The 21477-nt window shown below is 43.6% G+C and overlaps 1 protein-coding gene across 1 annotated transcript in view; it reads right to left on the bottom strand.

The window, feature by feature from the left end:
• Positions 1 to 2526: 2526 nt before the first annotated feature.
• The window catches only part of LOC147604468 (5'-adenylylsulfate reductase-like 4), a 43602-nt gene continuing 24651 nt past the window's right edge, over positions 2527 to 21477 (bottom strand). Inside the window, exons 3-4 of the mRNA XM_086794544.1 lie at positions 3809 to 3933; positions 2527 to 3727 (exon numbers count right to left, since the gene is read on the bottom strand). Of these exons, the coding sequence (XP_086650670.1) occupies positions 3258 to 3727; positions 3809 to 3933 (595 nt within the window). The 3' untranslated portion in view covers positions 2527 to 3257. The remainder of the gene's footprint in view (positions 3728 to 3808; positions 3934 to 21477) is intronic.

Raw genomic sequence — 21477 nt, 5'->3', positions numbered from 1 at the left:
CTCTCTTATATACCGATTTCATCCATACAGACGAATCAACAAGAGGTAGAGAAAATCTAAAAACCACTTATCAAGAAAAAGGATGATTTTGTGGTTTATACAACGTGGTTTATCACCTCCTTTGTCTTGTGGTCTTTGTCCTTTGGATAAAAGTCTACAACTCTTGAAACCTTTGATTTATCCTTTTGAGCTTTTAAATCTTGCCTCCATCTTCCTAGACCCATAGCTCTGATACCAATGACACAGATCCACTTCTAGGAAAATAGAGAAAACAGAGACTTGCAAGAGAATATATTACTCAACCCAATCAACTCATCAAAAACCACAAGTTCAACATATTCAAGAATTGATTAAATAACATGTAAAATACTTAGTTCATGATAACGACTCAACATTAGATGCACTCTTCGTCTCTCATGTGCATGGCCTCTCTCCACTCATAATTCTTTACGTAATTTTTTCATTCCAAAATAAGCCATAACCTCCAAAAATACAAAAAGTGCTTTTACTTACACGCAACTCTCATGTTCAAAATAGAGTCTATAAATTGAGGCTAGGATTAAAACATATCATGCTTTACAAAAGTATTAAAGTTTAAGTTTAAGCTTGATAAATCTAAGTTTTCAAAACAAATCAAAATATACACAAGCTAGCACATGTATCTATAAAGCTTGTTTACAAGAATGTGTGCCAACAAATAATGTTATACGCATCCACCTCAATCTTCTGAATCCTCTTTATCTATAACATAACCAACAATAAATTGGTAAACAAATATTCCATAAGCATCCAAACCATCACCACATATTTATCAAACGTAAATAACCCAAGAGTCACTCTCCCATACAAACCAACTGTAACAAATATTAAAAGCTTCAATCATGTCAATGTACACCAAATATATTAATTTTTATAATGATATCATCTATGGTATTAACATAATTTAACATAACACAGATAATCCAAACGTCCTCGAATTATTTAAGAGCTTAAAATATATTCTTATAACACAAGGTGTTTAAAAATTAGATGATAACCAATCAATTCTAAGCAATATGTATTTCACAATTCCAAATAGAAAAATAACTTGATACACAAAGGAACAAACTCGAAAAGATATCACTCTCATGACTACCGAAGAACCCAAAGTTGAGGCAATAAATAGAAAATTGTCAATCTCTAAATCACGCTTTACTACGTCATCAACCCAACCTCTTGGTAAATGAAACACACAAAGGAGAAGAAAGAGAAAACAAACGAGAGTTGAATGACATCCAAGGCAAGAGAAAACAAAGAGAGATCAAAACACTTCAAGAGCTATTCAATCGGTGATGTCATAGTTATGTCCAATAAAGAACCAATCAAGCTAAAGAGGACATCTACAATGACCATGATAAGACCAATTTGATGAAGGCAAAGATCCCAAACTCTTCTAGGTAAATATCTAAAGCCAATCTATGTGAGCGAAGACCTTTGTGATTAACAAGTAAAGAAAATCAAGGAAGTAACAATACAAGATACAACACACATAAGCCAATCTATGTGAGCAAAGACTTGTGATTAACAAGTAAAGAAAATCAAGGAAGTAACAATACAAGATACAACACGCATACTGACCCAATGAATGATGACGTGAAGACCCTAAAAACGACCCCACCCAATGAGTCGTGCTTATGCTGAGTTTGTTAAGAAAGAATCCAAAACTTCTAGACACTAGGTTTGTTTATGAGAAAAAGCGCACACAGTTGGTATCACTCGTTTTAGTCCTCTTTAAAAAAAGGCTTTTACAACTGCAAGGACTACCTTTCCCTGCAAGATTGTGCCATTCAGTGTATCTAATGCACCAGCCATCTCTCATGCTTGCTACTTTCAAGAATCAAGTCACCTGCTGAAGGTCTTCATTGCAAGTTCATCACCATAAGCTAGCATGTCGACTACAACATCACTTACCTCTCATTATGCAAAGATAGCCAAGCCCATTTAAGAGTTTCTAGTTGAGTTCAAAAAGACGCCTCAATGTAAAGAATCACTCAAGTTGCATAAGGGATTGCTAATAAATTCACCTTTTTTAAGATGACCACATCGAAAGCAAGAAATCCCATGTCCATAGTGATCCATCCAAGCTTGCTATTGGAAATAAAGTCACATACAAGAAAAAGAAACCTGTACTCCCATAGCCAATGGAAGGGAACCACTTTTCCCTCTCTTTAGAAAGCAAGCACACATGCAATAAAACAAAGACTACTATAGAAGGAGGTGGCCTTGCAATGGTGTTTCATCATTATGTGCTAGTAAATTCTCATCACTTCCATAAGCCTCTCTATCTTGTAAGCAAACCATGCACTTCTTGAATGAAGAGTCAAGTAGTAAGGAAAGGAATACAAGACATCATGGCTATTCAGAGGATTCTGTCAACTGAAAGAAAGTCATTTTAAGGAGTTTTTCTTCTATAGACCCATCAATTCAACCCTAACCAAAGAGGGAGCTAAGAGATTTGTAAAAACCAAGGCAATTCACATAATGTGAACTCCAATGAAATGTCGGCACATGTAGCTTCAATGTGTACACGTTGGTTGCAGCAAGAACTTTGTTCAACCCTTAGCATCAAAACATGGTTAACTGTGGCAAGAAGTACCATCACTTCTCTTTATACATTCGTTGACAAACAACCCATTCTTCTTCCAAGGATGATAACACCCTCCTTTTGACATTCATTCAAGACCCTACTCGATCCAAAGAAAAGGCCTCTACAAAGCCTTTTTTACTACTCCACTTGCCTAGAAAACACTTCTTACAGTTCCCAGCATCCAAAAATGTTTTTAAAGCCCCTGCGTGCAGCACTGACATCATAGACCCTTTCAGTCATCGTCCCACCCAAAAACCACGAGAGAGCTGCACATACTGATAGACTGGCAGATAAACACCAATACCATATATCCCCCAACATTGTCTTGTGCCAACAAGCCAACAAATGACATCCACTACCTATTTGAACACAAAAAAGGGAGAATTGTACAGTTACTTCTACAGCTATGAAAGAACTAGAAGGATGACCTTTGGTATACATGGCAGTATGGAAAATACAGTTCTCTCAGAATATTGGGTTAAAAGCTCAGCCATACTCCTCAGCCTACTTAGTACAAGCATCTGTTTTTCAGGCCTTGCCAGGGCACCCTATGTGCTCTTAGGGAGAGTGAAGAGGAGATTCCCAGCCCACAAAAGTAGCTACTACTAAAGCAAGTAAAAATAGAAATAAATCAACCCCAAAGATGGCCATGAGTATCTTCTGTGGCTACACCTCTTGAGCTGCTCTCTGCAAGTGCAACAGGAGCGAGGGAGGACGAGGACCAGCTAGGCACAGAGAGAACCCCTTTCCCAGCCTCCTTGATCTCCTCTTTTCTGGAGCTGTTACCTTTTATCTTTTTTGAAAAACTTCCCAAATTTTGCCTTTGCTCCACATCGACCAATGTCGCTCGCCTCAAGAGCCCATTGTGAGCCTGCCGAGAGGTTTCTTTCAAGCTCCAATAATACCTGAGGCTCATAAAGATTTTGGGCAGAAAATAAAAGAGAAGCCTCAACATCAGAAACACTGTTGCAAATGCCAGGTACATATTATCATGCAGCCGCATTTGGCACCATTTTGGCCACCTCATTTCCCTGCTCTTTGAACTCTCAAGTACAATACCACCATCAGTGCCAGTGCAGCTTAGATAGGCAGGCAAGAAACCTGAAAACATTGCAGACACCTCACATGTTTTGCCATACGTTAAGTTGTGGATAATATACAATTTGCAAGCCTTGCCTTTACCTGTTCTCTCCATGTAGAACTGACCAATTGCTTCCAATGTGCGAGACCCATGGAACCGTACCTTACTTGTCTTGTTGTACATGAAAAGGGCAGGCAAGCTGTGGACTCCATGTTGGGAAAGTGCACTGCCATTATAGACACCATCAGTACAAGCTACAAGACTGATGTTAGTAACTAGAAGACGATTATGACTTTCAACAGTTTGACCTTTGACCCAGTAGACCCAATTGAGGAATGACAAATTGAGAGCCTAAATAACTGGAATTTCCATGGGAAGTGTTCAGAGGAAATTACTGGTCTGATGGACCATTTTTGTGTTAAGGATATGAATGAACTATTTTATGATGATGAGTTCTGTATGCTTCTTCTTATAGAAGGGATCTTTATCCCAGGATTCTATGAGGGTAGACCTAACTTTAAGGAACCCCAGAATCAGTTGGATCTAAAAATGGATTTGAATTATAAATAAAGTGGTCTTTACACCTAAGATAAGTGCAAGTCTTCAAGTCTTAGAGTGGTAACTGGCCCTATGTGAGGCCCTGTCCGGGACAAGTCAGCCAAGGATCCACTGTAAAGGGTCAGGGTCAGGTGTGCATGTCCCGCACGTGAGGTTATTGCATCACTCGCATGTCTGTCACCCTTTGGAATGATGTCGAGGTGTACTGGGCATTTATTAGGCTTCTAGCCGGATGCACAGGCACCAAGGTAGGTCAAGAGATGGACTCTATAGGAGTCTGCCTGAGGGACAGCCATGGAAGTGATGTCCAAGAAACACCTAGGCACTTGTGACAGCATTGGGTGTCACGTGCACGCCCGTGCCATGGCATAAATCTCAGCATATTCGGCATATTCCCTGGCTTAGACAGCATTTAAGTCATTAGGAAGGCTAGGTTTGGTCTTTGGAGAAGTCGATACAAGTATGGGCAGCTAGTCGACAGCATGGACAGCATCAAGGCCACGCGTGACTAAAACAGCATTTACTGCTGATGCCATCAGGTCATGGACATTTGAATAGGCGAACAGTCTTTTCTCTTGGCCGACCAGCTTCTCCTTAGTCATATATAAGCATAAGTCATGATTCGTATCAAAGTACAACCTTTTGAAGAAGCTTAGAAATCAGTAGAACTTAGAAGTCATGTAGAAGGCTAAAGGTCACCCTATTGGGTAGACCAAGGGCCTGGCAGATGCAGAGACATTTATGTAACCATTTTGTACCAACACTGTTACATGCGGAAGCTATGGGAGTCTTCTTTCAGCCCTAAACACATCCTGGAACATACTGATGCAAAGAAAACTCTACACCAACACTGTTACATGCGGAAGCTATGGGAGTCTTCTTTCAGCCCTAAACACATCCTGGAACATACTGATGCAAAAATGCATGCAGAAGAGAGAGGAGAGAGAGAGAGGGAGAGAGAGAGAGAGAGAGAGAGCTGAGTATTCAGTATATTCATATATGTCCAAAAAGGTTGAAGTCATGGCCGCCATAGGCATGCCTAAAAAGGTAGTAAAATACCTAATCTAACCTAAGTCTAAGCCTAGACTAATGATCCAGCCAAACAAGGACTGAATACTGAAAACGATGAGCAACAAGGCCTTTTATAGGCTTGGGAATAACCACATGGACTGGCTGACTTCTGGTCGGCCAGGTCCAAGACAAGAATTTAATTCATATGCTGCAGCCGACTGGTCCTTCTACTTTCATAAAGTTTAAACTAGCCGACAACAAACCCAAGGTCCTCCATTACATATCCCTTGCCAAATCAGCAAAACGCCGCTCAAACATCTGTTTCTGCTCTCCTCTATCTTAATCATTTCATTAATCAGCATCTTGTTCTAAATCAAGCTAAGGGCTGTGGATTAGGAATGAAGCTTCCGTGCATGCAAAATTAGAGCATTCACGATCAACCACCAAGCATAGCACCGACAAATCCATTTGAAAAATGCAACTAGGGTAGCATATGGAGTGGTCTGCAACAAACAAAACTAGAGGAAAGCATTCTCTAGGAGTATGTACTCAAAATTAGTACATCATTAGCTCTCACATCACTTCCAAAGGCCTAGCAACAGGCATGATCAATTCCGACAAGTGACCCACCGCTATGTCAAGGGAAAGGGAATTGCAGACATGGGGACAACAGTGGAACAAATGCTCAGTTCTTCAGCAAGACTTGGAAATGGAGATCAGAAGGGAAAGGTGTTTAGGCAAAGTTTTAAGTGTCAAAGTCGAGCATTAAGTCAAAGTCACAAGTCCAGGGAGGAAGGATGGATGACAGAGTGTCCATCCCGTCATCAAGTTTAGCAAGAGGGGATGTCACATGCACACCTGTGCCATGGCATAAATCTCAGGTCTTCACCTGGGCCTGCCAAGTTCACTTAACCTTGGTGGGACCGTCATATGAGGTCCCAGGTTGCCCATTATTAGAAATTTGAGCCGAATCGTATTGAACAAAGCAGTTGGCCATTTGAAAGGTCTTAAAGTGCTTGGGCACCTGTCGTGTTTCTTGGACTTTAGCACTTTCCTCGTCAATTAGTCTTTTAGCTTCTTTTTTTGTGAGTGCTAACTTTTTGTTGCATGCCTTGCATGCAAAGCAGCAAAGATTTTTAGGGACTGGTTCTGGTTGAATGGGTTTAACTGGCTGTGGGACAATAGGGTGGACCAAAAGAGAATTGTTTGAAAACTCTTTTTGCCGCATATTCAACATATTCCCTGGTTTAGACAGCATTTAGGACATTAGAAAGGCTAGGTTTGGTCTTTGGCATAGTCGGCAACAGTATGGGCAGCCATTTGGCAGCATGGACAACATCAAGGCCACACGTGTGATTGAAACAACATTTAATCAAGTCGTGGGCATTTAGGCGGACAACCTTTTCTCCTAGCTGACCAGCTTCTCCTAGTCATATATAAGCATAAGTCATCATTTGCATCAAAGTACAACCTTTTGAAGAAGCTTAGAAGTCGGTAGACGTCATGTAGAAAGCCAGAGGTCACCCTATTGGATAGACCAAGGACCTAGCACATGTGCAGACATTTATGTCACCTTTTTATACCATAATACAAAGAAAACTCTACACTAACTCCTCTATCTTAATCATTTCATTAATCAGCATCTTGTTCTTAATCAAGCTAAGGGTTGTGGATTAGGCAGTAAAAGCTTCCGTGCATGCAACATTGGGATGACCATGGGACCCTATCGGCCAACAGCAAGGCCGTCGGCTAGCATCAAAAGGCCGTTACCAATGCTTCAAAAAAGTACAAGGCCCTAAATGACCGATTCTAGAAGATTTTCCTTTGGAGCAATCTCCCTCCCAAGCTTCCTCCGCCTACACCAGAAGATCACCGGATTGATCTCCTCCCAAGCTCAAATCCCCCACGCAAGTTTCCATATCGCTTGTGCAACGCTATGGAATCGGAGTACTGCTAACTCCAAGAATTGTTGCAATTAGCATTCATACGTTCCAATGTCTCCTTTTGCAAGACCGATCCTTTTTGTCAAGAAAAAGGATGGATCTTCCATGTGGATTATCGTGCTCCAAACAAGCTAACAATAGAGGGAAAATTCCAAATGCCTCGCATTGACTATATCCTACAGGGGCTAAATAGAGCCAAGGTGTCTTTGAAGCTTGACCTAAAACGTGGATATCGTCAAGTATGGATTGTCGAAGGGGACATCCCAAAGACAACCTTCCGCACTAAACGGACCCACTATGAGAACACCCCGATGACATTTTAACTGCATGATGATGCGTGTGCTCAAGGACTTGATCGGAATTAGTTTTTTCAACTACAATCGCAACAAGACAAAATAACGCCGAAAAAGTGATGATTGCTAGAAAGTAACGAGCTTTATGTCAATGAAAAGAAATCCCAGTTTTATTTGTTCGAGGTTCATTACCTTCGATACATAATAAGCGCTGAAGGCATCCTCGATTAGATCCCGCCAAAGTGATCGATGAGTGGCACATAGACCAACCTCTAGCCAAGGTGGCCATGGAGACACTCTGGCGTTTATGGATTTGGGAGAGCCAGCCCATCAAGCGCTTCCAATGGGACCTGGGGGAGTGGACTTGGTGTGATCCTGCAAACAAGAAGGAGACTCCGAGCACCCCGTTCTTCACATACACCACACGGCTAGACCATAGGATCCATATGCTCGAGGTCGAGGGCACTCCAGCAGCAATAGGACACTGGCAGTCTCAAGGCCTCTCACTACGTTTTCTATCAGATTTCTCGAAGAGGCTCTAGGACAGTTTTTGACCTCAGAAGATCACCCTCCTTTTGTGGTTGTTGGCCCATCGGAGTTTGGCAATCGGTATGTGTGGTTGGCGATTAGTGGTAGCCGCAGCATGTCCGAAATGTGGCCATCCCCAAGAGTCTTAGCGACATTGTCTTTAGGATTGCCTCAAGACTCAATAAGTTTGGCAGCGAATTTCTCCGCATCTTCACTATGGATAAGGCCTCTCTCTGTACTATTACATGGGGCACTGTCGCTTGGACCACTAAGGTGTTACATGCAGAAGCTCTAAGAGTCTTCTTTCAGCCCTAAACACCACTTAGAACATGCTGATGCAAGAACGCAGACAAAGGAGAGAGAGAGAGAGAGATAGCTGGAAATCCGGTATTTCATATGGTACAAAAAGGTACATAATCCTTACAGCCATGGACTGCCTTGAAAAGATAGTAAAATACCTATTCTAGTCCTAGTCTAGACCCACACCCAAAGGAGGAGTGAATGACTCTAACTGTGAGCACTAGTGCCTTTATATAGGCCCTTGGACAACTGGAGTGCTGGCCGATTGCTGGTCGGCCAGCCGACTGCACATGATTCTGGTAAACGCAGATCCAACCTGCTCTTGCAGCCGACAGTTCATTGTGCAGCCGACAGGTCTTCCTTGTCCTTCTCCTAGTCCAACATTTGCCCAATCTGCACTTCATGTTCCAAAATCCCTGGTTCTAATCTCTTTTTCTTTTTCTGGTTACCCCTTCAGGACTAGCTTCAGAGAATGTCCATGGCAAATCTTGCACATGACATCCCCCTCTGCTAAACTTGATGACAGGATTCCAACCTGTTCTTGGATGACTGTCATCATCCCATTCTGTTCCCGGAGTCCCTCTTATCATCCCATCCATCTCTGGCAACCCTTTTCACTGAAAACCCGGCCCGGTCTCCAAAACCACTCAAACTCTGAATAAGATCTATGCATATGTTCCATCCAATCCCGGACAAAAGGGGAACAAGTGCAAACATATGACTTCCAAGGAGATGCCATTATGTTGTCAAAAATTAACTTGGCTGAGATGGACCTCCAGAGGGCCAACCAGCATATGGGGAATGCAACACCACATGGTAGACACTTCTTGGAGATGGGGGCTATGCATGATCAGAGAGGGTTTTGGCCCACTTGGCCGGGTGATGGAGTATCTTGATCAAACCTGCCCTGTCTCTAAACACCGTCTTGGTCATCATTCCTGAGAAATGAGTCTGGCACTCTCACTCCACCCCTTGGAGGATTATCCTCTGTTGGAGCCGTTGCCCGAGAGCCTTTCTTGGCTCACAGGACTGCCATCCCCTTTGGGCTTTGTGGAACACCACCAACCAGCCTCCTGGGAGCTCTTCCCAGTCTTGTGTTCCTTGCCTTGGGCTTCGTACTTGTGCGCTTTCCTGTACCTTGGACCTATACACCTTCATATGGGACTGAATCAGTGTTTAGCCATGCTGAGCCTAATGCTCTGATACCAATGTTACATGCGAAAGCTCTGAGAGTCTTCTTTCAACCCTAAACCATAGTAGCAACAGAACGGGAATGGGGACACCACCAGGGAAGGGGAACGGGAACGGGAACAAGGGAACGACCTAGATAATTCCTAGAAATGACAATAAATCTTAACATACAATGCTCATTTATATAACCAAATTAGAGACACACTAAAGTCTAGTGCACCACAATTTGCATGGCTAGATACTAACACTAAACAGATCTCACAAGTCAAAATAAATTAGCCCACATCATACATGACATAAGTGACAAAAAGCACAAAATGTGGCCCACGGCCTAGATAAAAGAAACAACCCAAGTCCAGAGTCCAAGCCTCAAGGTGACATGCAAATAGTAAGGAGATATCATGCATGGCTACCGCCAGTGATGCCATCAAGGAGACTATCATCTATGTCATCCAAGAAAGCCATATCATCAAGATCAACATCTACAGCATCCAAATCATCAACCCCATCCTAACCAGGATCTGCAAGTCCATGTGTCTCCTTTGTTGAGAAAACGTGGTGCTCATGCTAGATCAAGTGTGTGGAGAGGAGAGACTCACAAAGTACAAGAACAATATCTTGCTTATTAAGTTGTTTATGAATACAACTAGGCCTTGCTCCATACAAATTGCCTCCTGGCTTCACCTTTAAATAGGTGAGCTAGTGGACCTTAAGCCCATTCACACTCACACCCTTCTCTTCCCCTTCTACATAACCTTAGTCTCTTAATACCCCCCCTCAATACCAACTATGAAAGAATGGAAGAGGTGGTATTGGACATAGGATGCCTTTATAACATTAGGCGTACAAGGTTTGGAATATAGGTGTGGTTATCTAGGATTTACAAGTATGTTCCTAGAGCCATACAATGTTGCCATCTAAGTCTTTATTTGTTGTCGATGAAGATGTACACCTCAATGATGGTGCACCCCACTCTGTGTTTGCTTGACTTCTTGTAGATGACATGCTTTAGACATACATGCCATTGCTTCCACCACATGCTTTTCACCTTGACCATTCTCACACAATGATCATGACAAGGCTGCCACCCTTGCTTAAATGGTTTGCTTATAGATGTTCCTCCAACATGCTTGATGCTTCCTTGAATACCATATCTCCTCCATGGGCAATGAGGTAGATTTAAATGGGAAAGGGAAAGGGAGGGTCTTACCACTTGCCTTATGGATTGGTCAAGGGCAGTGTCTACTCCACAATTACAACAACTTTTGTGCATGTTGGTTACATGATACCCATTAGGGTTTGACGTTACAAGCTTAATGAAAATGAGTAATTGGTTGAGGTAAATGCTCAAACCAATAAGGTTCATCATCCTTGGCTCAAGAAGGAGAGGGCATGGCTCATAATGTTGCCAATGCCTCTTACAAAAACAATGCCAAAAGATGCTTAAAATCATGACAAACAATAAGGTAGAGCACTTAGGGATTCTATGCTTAATCTTACAACGCATCTTATACGATGAAAATGTTGAATATGCAGCGGAATAACATGCCTTGGGCTTAGGAAACGAGAGCATACGGCTTAGGACATGCCTATGCCTCTTACAAACAATAGCCTCAAGGGTAATACACAACAACATTGAAAATGAACACTTAGTGTACATGTGTTCAAGTTTAAACCACTCAAATATTGAGTTTGTTAATGAAAAAACCAGAAATCTTCAACCTCTTTGGCTTATGAGATGAAGACAATTGGTTCATGGTTGCACCATTTCTCTTTGGAAGAAACGGGTTGACGATGAAGACTTGTAATGTGGCACTTATGGTGTGTGCCTGGCCTCCAATATTGATGAAGAAGAGCCTCCTTAATGTAGATGACCTCCTCCTTTGATGGTTAAGACCACCTTAGTGTTAAGCAACACTTTGGTTGATGATTAATATCACCATTAGTGTGTATAAAACACAATTAGTGCTAAAAAGCACATTTTTAGTGTAAAATGACACTTATTTTGGTGATTAGTTCACCATTAGTGTTTAATAACACTATTAGTGTTTAAGAATACTTTATAATAACCTCCCTTTGTTGGATTAACATCTTAATTAGTGTTAAACAACACAATTAGTGCTTAAAAGCACACTTTGAAAGCTTTGAAAGCTTGAAAGTTGATGTTGATGATGAAGCTTGTTGAGCATGAGGTTTATGGATACCTCATGTGAATGGAACCTCTTCAAAATCAAGAGAAAACTCAGCAACAAACATTCACTACACCACTTGATTGATTAGAGCAAGGGAGGTGATGATATGAGCAAGAAAAAAATCACTTTGAAGCTTTAATGGAAGCTTGAAGGAGAAAGTGAAAGAGGCGCCTGGTCTTTTGCTTCTAGCCGGCGCATCCGTGGATGGAATGAGCTCATATTAGAGCTGTAGAGTCCTCACTTAATGGGCTACCAAAGCCCTCAAAGCCCATCCCTAATGGTGGCTCATAGGCAGGCTATGGCTGTACGACCAACAGCGCTTCAGGAAATGGCGCCGGACTGCTTGTTGCCAGGCTCTTTTATCATGATCATGTAGCATTCGATGCACATAGAGATAGGTTTAAGATAGGGGCTGCTTTATGGTGGGAGGATTATGGGGCTCGTACACCACAGCTTCAATCATTGGCAGTAAGGATCTTGTCTCAAGGTGCAAGCTCCTTTCGATTGAGCAACTATGGAGTGTGTTCGGCCATGTTGCATCCAAGAAGAGGAACAAATTTGGGACAAAACAAGTCAATGACTTGATTTTTGTAAGTGCTAATTTGCGCTTGCTTGGCGATATGGCTTCTCCCAAACCAGAGAAGTTTATATTGCTTGATGAGGAGTCCTCGGATGATGAGGAGTCCTCGGATGACTAAGGCTATGTAGAAGGGGAAGAGAAGGGTGTGAGTGTGAATGGACTTAAGGTCCACTAGCTTACCTATATAAAGGTGAAGCTAGGAGGCAATTTGTATGGAGCAAGGCCTAGTTGTATTCATAAACAACTTAATAAGCAAGATATTGTTCTTGTACTTTGTGAGTCTCTCCTCTCCACTCACTTGATCTAGCATGAGTACCTCGTTTTCTCAACATGGTATCTAGAGCTTGGATGATTAGAACCACTTGTGGTGTAGAATAGGTCAAAAATCTTCACTTTTCCTTATCTCTTCTTGTGTGGAGCTCAACCCTCTCATGGTGGAGGACTTCCAGCTGCGTGTAGAGGCAAGATCTCTCAGAGATTCCAACTAGGGAAGTGTAGAGAAGCCGTGGGCGCATAATTTCGTACCATCAATGGTTTGATTTCTCTCGTATTCGTCGCGGCATTACCCAAGCTGCTCCCAAGGTTTGCTGCTTGCCGGAGCTTGCACCAATAGACTGCGAATCTTGGGAAAATGCAAAGCTCCCAAGTCCTCCATACTGTTGTCCATCTCCCAAGTGTACATCTTCCCCATGTCTACTAAAGTAAGATGCATCAATTGCCGGTTTCTTTCGTGCACATGCTTTCTCCTCTTTACTTGGGTACTTTGCCAAAAGCTCTCTACACATTTCAGGTGTTGTCCCTGGGCATTTGTTCACTTGTGCTTTTTCATTGTTTACATGGCATAGATGTGCTCTCACACGGTTTGCTCCTCCTGACTTCTCTTTGTTACATTGCTTTCATTTCCATCGTGTTGCACCTCCCTTCGATGAATACCTTTCTAGCCTTCCAACCTTGTCCCACCAAGTAGCATTCGAAGCCGATCACTTTGAACCCGAGTAAGCCATGATTTTTGCAAATTCGGACAAAAAGTTGAATAGACTTTCAAAGTTAACCATTACAGAGAAATGAGTCCTTTTTCTGTCTATTGTTTAATGGGGAGAGACTGTGCAGTCCACATTGTGACATAGGTAATTTTTAAAACACCAAAAGTTCAAAGAGAGAGAGAGAGAGAGAGAAGAAAGAGAAAAGCTTGTTGCCTTGCCTTGTAAAGATGTAAACTGTTGAACTTGAGTCTTGATCACTCTGTTGCACAGGGCCCAAGCAGGTTGCACTGTTGCTGCAGTGTTGAGTGTACTGCTGTTGTAGACTTGTAGACTATACTAGAATGTAGTGTACAGTCACCAGTGCACTGTACACGGCAAGGGCTGGGAGCCTGGAGGCTGGGGTGACTCAAGACTGGCTGGCAACTGCAACTGCAGCAGGCTGTAGGTCGGCTAGATGCACTGTACACGGCAAGGGCTGGGGGCCTGGAGGCTGGGGTGACTCAAGACTGGCTGGCAACTGCAACTGCAACTGCAGCAGGCTGTAGATCGGCTAGATGTACTGCCTGGTACAGAACAGTACGGGCAAGTAGGCAGGCGACAGCAGTACAAGGCTATAGGTGACAGGCAGGCTGCAGGTCGGCGACAACAGTACGGGCGTCGCGCAAGCTACAGGTCGGCGATAGCAGTACGGGTGAACTTTCGAAAAGTGGCCGGTGAAAGGCGACAATAATACGGGCGTCGCGCAATACTTCTCTTTTTTTTTAAAAAAAAATCCACATCATCGTTCCCACCGTTCCATCAGCGTTCCACCAGCGTTCCCTGGCGTTCCACCGCTGTTCCGCCACCTGGTCGTTCCTGACCCCCGTTTCCATCGTTCCCTTCATTCTAGCCATGGGGGAACGCATTCCACCGTTCCCCATGGGAGGAAACGGGATTCCCCTGCTACTATGCCCTAAACACCACTTAGAACATGCTTATTCAAGAACGTAGAACAAAGGAGAGAGTAGAGAGAGAGAGAAAGAAAGAAAGATTTATTAACGTCTTCCAAAAGACCAAACTCGGCCTATGAGACAAATCAGTGTACCTATGTGGGGTATCCTCTGTCATCCCAACAAAATGAAAAAGTACTGAAGTAAAAAAAAAAAGCTGAATCTGGGTGTGCAATAAGTACAATGAGTGGGGGGGAGGGGATGGAGCTCTACTACTAGGAGAATGCAAAGCTATATGCATGGAGTATACAATCATGATATGCAACCTAGCTAGCTCCATCCTGTACCATACTGGGGGTATAAAATGGTATACATCAATGAAGAGAGAGAGAGAGAGTGAGAGAGAGAGAGAGATGGCTGGAAATCCAGTATTTCATATGTTACAAAAAGGTACATAATCCTTACAGCCATGGGCTGCCTTGAAAAGGTAGTAAAATACCTATTCTAGTCCTAGTCTAGACCCACACCCAAAGAGGGAGTGAATGACACTAGCTGTGAGCACTAGTGCCTTTATATAAGCCCTTGGACAACTGGAGTGCTGGCCGACTGCTGGTCAGCTGTGACATGTGAGGGATTGATCGTAGTAATCACAACCTTAGGCTAACTAAACTTCACTTAATGATGCTTAAGAGATAGACAAATAGTCTCAATGCAATGCAATGCAGCTATATTAGATGAATGGGTTACAATGAGATCTAAATAGATCTATGATGCTGTCCTAGATGAAGATCCTTCTCGGGATGAGAGGGATAGGTTGAATGCTGATGATGAGGACTGTTCCTTGCTCCAATGCTAAGGTCCACCCTTCGATGCCGGCTTCCCTCTATGTAAGAGGTAGGAATGATGAACTATGTGCTGAATATGCTGGCTAAACTGCTGATCTGCTGTCTCCCTTGCTCCATGGATAGGAAACACTGAAGAGAGATGAGATCATGGACTGAATATGCTGCCTATGATGACTATATGCTGAGTGAACTGCTGTCCCCCGTTGACTTCCCTTGTCTCTTGGGAAGGAAACGCTGAAGAGAAGCTGAGATGATGGACTGAATCTGATGCTTGACGATGATGATATGCTGGAAACTGCCTTAACGCTGACTATATGCTGATGCTGGAGACTCCCTATGCTCCCAAGGTGGAAACGCTGAAGGGAAAGATGCCTCTACTGCTGAAGAATAATGCGCTTCTATATATATATGGTGAGATGCTGCTGGTCAGCCACCCTTGCTGCTGTTGGCCAGCTCCTAGATGCTCATGACCTGCCATAAATACCATAAATGCTGTCGGCTGCCCATAATATGCTGTCGGCTGGTCATAATATGCTGTCGGTTGTTGCTAACAGCCCCAACCTGATGCAAATAAATGCCTTACATGCTCATGAAGACTAAGGTACTGATGTTGGTGCTGAAACAGCCCCATATACATGCTTATGCTGATATATGCCTGAATATTACTTAAATGTCCTGATTAATGCTTGATGATGCCATGCCACTTGTACACCTGATGGGCGTGCACGTGACATCAGCCAGCCAACTGGACATAATTCTGGTAAACGCAGATCCGACCTGCTCTTGCAACCGATAGGACAGGTCTTCCTTGTCCTTCTCCTAGTCCGCGGATCTGCTCTTGCAGCCGACAGGACAGGTCTTCCTAGTCCTTCTCCGAGTCCAACACTTGCCAAATCTGCACTTCATGCTCCAAAATCCCTGGTTCTAATCTCTTATTCTGGCTGCCCCTTCAGGACTAGCTTCAGAGAATGTCCATGGCAAATCTTGCACATGACATAAGGTCATGGCAGTCATGGCTCTTATGAGAAAGGAGGGGGGCTAGCCCTTCAGGTCTCTCACCTTCGCATATTGACAGTGCCAGTGCCAGTGCCAGTACCAGCCCCAGCCCCAGTCCCAATCCCAGTCCCAGTCCATCTACTGATCAATGGACTCCTAGTTCGAGCCAAAAATGGGAGATTTGTAATAGCATTGCCACATGGCACATCTGGAGAGCTTGAGGCTTTGGCGACCTCATCCTTTTCTTACAAATAGTGGTGGTGAACCCACTTGGCACTCCAGACCACCTATATGGTTATCCATGAATTTGATAACTCATCCTCTTGCCTTAGCTCCTCCATTCGCTACAACTTGAGAAACATGTCCTTCTCCCATACTCCTTCCCAGTGGTCCACCATCATGCACATCCACATGCTCAATCATTGAAAATCTTTCAACTTTGGACATAGATCAATGTTGCCCTCACACTTGTCCCCAAGCGAGGGAGCATGCACACTCATATTGATGTTTGATAAATCCCATGAATTTGATGACTCGTTCTCTTTCCTTAGCTCCTCCATTGGCTACAACTAGACAAACATGTCCTTTTTATGAGGACAAAAGGACAAAAGGACCAGATGTACGAGACATCAGGGCAAAACAACACAGCATGAAATGGGTGAGCGAGTGTATATATGATGGTGAGTGAAAATATGTACAAGAGGCCCTCTAATGAGAGATGACTTTGAGTGGAAGACCGGTGCTAAAGCAAAGACAACGTCGGAGCTGAATCACGGTCAATGGCTCGCGTCGATGTGTCATGTGCACAGTGTGTATCTACCGTAGGGATAGACTAACAGGCGGGCATCCAAGTATGGACGGGCGGGCGCCCAAGTGTCGACGCCCGATGACCGGCCAAGAGCCTATAAAAGGGTGGCCAAGGTTAGTCATTAGTTCATAGAGTCTCGCGTGTATTTGTGAGAGCTCTATGGTCAGGAGCCTGGATCTAGTGCAATTGTGCACCTGCTTTATGCAGTCGAGGCCAGCACAGCAATCTCGAGGCCTGCGAGGGTAGCTTCGTGGCGGTATGGGACGTCACGAGGTAGAGATTGGTCGGTACGTCCATCTAGTTAGCTCAGGTCGTGGCTCGGTGGGGACAGCCAAGACTTGTGGGCTTGCCCACCGCTGTCAAGGTTGGGAGGTGAGTCACGCCTGCACCCCCTTCACGTTTGTTTGGTTTGTTTGCAGGTTTTGAGTGTTGTACCAGGAGCGTTCTATGAGGAGATCCTATGGGGATTCTACAGTGGTATCAAAGCAAGCCTTGAGAACGAGCAAGTCAGTAGGTAGAGAAGATAAGGTCTAAGAAAAGGTATGAGTTCATGAAGATTGCTGTTTATTCTGCTGTTTTTCAAATTCAGCAAGTTGCTTTTGCACCGTAGGAACCCGTGATGAAGATTGTGGTCTAGTATGGGTTGTTTGCTTTGCAAAGAAGAAGGGCTGGATGTGTTTGCAACTCTATGAACAGTTTGAGAGAGGAAAAAGAAAAGGCCTGTTGGCTATTTTGAGAGAGAGAGAGAGAGAGAGAAGAAGCGAAGGCTGTTCATGTCTTTGTAACGCCTGAAAGACTGCGCAGCCAAGGCAGGTGGTCATCTGCAGTCGGGTTGGTAGTTGCAGCCAGGTAGGCGCATAGAGCTCAGGCGGCCGGTTGTATGCGCAGCCAGGCGCAGGCTGGCACAGGCGCCCATGTGGATGTGCGGTTACGACCAGGTACACGCACAAGCGGTTACGGCCAGGTACACGGACAGGCGGGTTACGGCCAGGTGCAGGCGGCTAACCACGTGAGCAGGTGATCCACGCAAGCAAGCGAGCGCTAATTACAGGCGTATGGGTGGCAGGAAATCGGGCGCAGCACAAAAGCAAACAACACAAAAGCGTGAAGTGGAGTTTTTCGACGATTTTGTTTCAAAACCAGATTTCCAAGAGTTTAAAGTTGCTCTCGAAGCTTCTTCCTCGAAACATCAAGCACAAATCGCCGTGCAGATGCAGGCTTTACAGAACTCCATTTGACCACTACCCTATCTACTCTTTCGGGTATGGATACTTTGGCATCTGCTTTAGGCCCCAATATTACTCCGGAACAGTTTGGTGGCGAGCAAAAGCAACGTACCAAGGAGATAGTGGACACTTGGCTACATAAGTAGGAGGTCCATTTTCAGTTTCATCCATATGACGATGGCAAAAAGATCCAATTAGCAGCAGGTTTCCTCTCAGGCAAAGTTTTGCTTTGGTGGAAAGAACTCAACCCTAAACCAACGACTTGGGCACAGTTCGAAGAATTCCTCAAGAAAGAGGATGACTATGATATTGTTGCCCAGTTTGCTACTTTGACCATGACCTCGCAAAACCTCACTTATGAGGTCCACCTCCAGAAATTTAGAGACTTGCAGATGAAAGCTACGAAGATGAATCTTACTACTCTTTTGGGATTCTTCGTAGCCGGTTTACCCGACTCGTACCGTTTACAGATTAAAAACAACAAATGCAAAACTTTGGACGAGGTCATTCATTTCGCTCGTATCTATGATGATACAATGGTCTCTTCCAAGTCGAAACCCGTGACCGAGCAAGGGAACAAGCACAAAAGGAAGTTCTCCGCACCGATGGCTAGCACAACTGAAGGAAAGTCTTCGAACCAACCTTCAAAGAATTCAACTTTGACCCCAGCGAAGAAAAAACATCTCCTTAAGGCTTTGAAGCTCAAGAAGAAGGGACGTTGTTTCATCTGCGAAGAAAAAGGATATATGCATAACGAGTGCCCAAAGCAGAAGGGTGCCAAGACCAACGCAAGACCCAAGCCAAAGACACCTAACCACTTGTCTTTGACAGGTACGTAAGTTACTGTACTTTCTCGCCCTAGTTCATGTTCTGATTGTCTATTCAACTCTAAAGTTTTTGGCGTACATGATCTTCTTCGAGTTTATGGAGAAGTGAATGGCCATAGAATCCACATTCTTCTAGACCCTGGCAGCTCACACAATTTTGTTAATTACAAACTTGTGCAAAAATTGAGTCTTGACACAACACCCATCGATCATACCTATGAGGTACGCCTACCTGCGGGTCGGCAAGTATGGGATCGAAAGGTGGAGACACTACCGATCCAAATTCAGGACTACGAAGATACTCTAGAGTGCTATATTATGCACCTAGAGCATGTAGACTTATTATTAGGGATTGAGTGGTTTAAGACTCTTCATGTCCAGATAGATTGGTCTAGTCATACTTTTTCTTTTGAACATAGGAACACCCAGTATTGTATCTTAGGTGATTGTATGCATCCCTCTCAGGGACCTCTTGTGAATACAGTTGATTTTGGTAATATAATGGATTCTTTTTTGTATACTGCTTTCCGTTGTGTCTTGATTCCACTTTCTTCATTTCTCATACCTACTATGGATATCAATGACTTAAGTGTGTTTGAAAGCAACGAATTAAAGAAGATACTTAATTGTTTCAAGATGTATTTCCTAAGGAACTGCCATCAAGCTTACCACCTGAAAGGGCAGTAGATCATCGTATTGACATAGTCCCTGGTGCTCACCCTGTTAGTATTCCACCTTACAGGATGAGCCAAGCCGAGAAAGATGAGTTGGCCACACAACTCGAAGATTATTGGAGGATGGGCTAGATCTATCCAAGTAAATCACCTTGGGGAGCACCTGTGTTACTCAAGAGAAAGAGGGACAACACCTAGAGAATGTGTATAGATTACAAGAGATTAAACAAGCATATAAGAACCATTATCCTCTCCCTAGATCAGATGACCTGATTAACCGGTTAGTCGGAGCGAAATATTTCGCGAAGATAGATTTACGTACTGACTATCACCAGATACGTATTCATGAAAGGCATGTCGAAAGAACCGCCTTTCGGACTAGGTATGGCCATTACGAGTTTCTTGTATTACCTTTTGGATTAACCAATGCTCCAGCCACTTTCCAACAAATAATGAACGATCTTTTTCGTGGACATTTGAAAAAATTTGTGATTGTATTCCTAGATAATATTTTGATATATAGTCGTACTCCTGAGGATCACGTTAGACACCTTATGATTGTCTTAACTATTTTAAGACAGAATCGACTAACTACGGGTTACCATAGGACATAGTCAGTGATAGGGACTCTAAGTTTACAAGGACTTTTGGAGACTTGTTTTTGAGAAGTTGGAAACAACTTTGAATTTAAGTTTCTCATATCATCCTCGATCTGATGGCCAAACTGAAAGAGTGAATCAGATTTTGGAGGATATGCTTCGAGCACATGTCTCCAAAAGACGAGTTCATGGGAGGATTATCTTCCTATGTTAGAATTTGCATATAATAGTACTAAGCATACGAGTACAGGTTTTAGTCCTTTCATGCTTATGTATGGTTTTCAACCTCCATCACTTGTTACAGTGAGATTTTCAAGACTTCAACATGATGCAGCACGTAATTTTTTACAAGATATGCAAGAAATGTTACAAGTTGCGAAAGAATCTATTAGAAGTGCTCAAGATAGAGACAAATTTTATTTTATTCTAATAGACATCGTTCACCCAGAGAGTTCTCTGAAGGAACGATGGTGTATTTGCAAGTTCCAAAAGATTCTGAGACTTTATCCCCTAGATACTGTGGACTATTTCGTATTACACGACGGATTGGTTCAGTCGCATATGAATTGGATTTGCCTTCTCATGTGAAAGTTCATCCTGTATTTTATGTCAATAGACTTAACAAAGTACTGGGTGGAATAGACCAGTTAGTTACTCCTCAAGAAATCATAGATGTCGAGAAGACATGACATTTGTTCCACACGAATCTAGAAAGATTCTTGGATTTCGTGAAAGACAATTGCGTAATACACTTATCACGGAATACAAGTTCAAGTGGAAGAATCGTGTTGAGGAGGACGCTACATGCGAGACATGCAAGAAGTGAGCACGCACTTTGTGGGCACCGCCGGTTCGCTTGTAGCCGCAAAGCTTACATACCCATGGTCTTGAACCACCCCCTTGACTGTATTGCGAGCACTCTACCTCATCCCACCAACTCCATCGATGTACGGCGGGCCTCCTCCTTCGTGATGGAGCGGGTGTTGAAGTGGTGGAGGCGGCGGCGGACCCGGGTTGAGGAGAGGAAGGGGTTTGAGAAGAGGATGCCATAGTGATAGAGCAGAGCTTGAGATGGATGGTAGAGCTTGAGAAAGAGTCAAGACGGAGAATCGGGATGGAGATGTTGGAGAAGGAGAGCTTGGACAATGGAGAGGGTGAGCTTGGAGAGGGAGAGCTTGGATGTTGGAGAAGGAGAGCTTGAAGAGGGTGAGCTTGGAGAGGGAGAGCTTGGATGTTGGAGAAGGAGAGCTTGGAGAGGGTGAGCTTGGAGAGGTTGGAGAGGGTGAG

Source organism: Cibotium barometz, chromosome 61 (genome assembly GCF_041138505.1).
Source record: "Cibotium barometz isolate CiBa-2024 chromosome 61, ASM4113850v1, whole genome shotgun sequence".
Classification (NCBI taxonomy): Eukaryota; Viridiplantae; Streptophyta; class Polypodiopsida; order Cyatheales; family Cibotiaceae; genus Cibotium; species Cibotium barometz.
The sequence above is the reverse complement of the archived record's forward strand: the minus strand, read 5'-3'. Positions and strand labels throughout refer to the sequence as shown.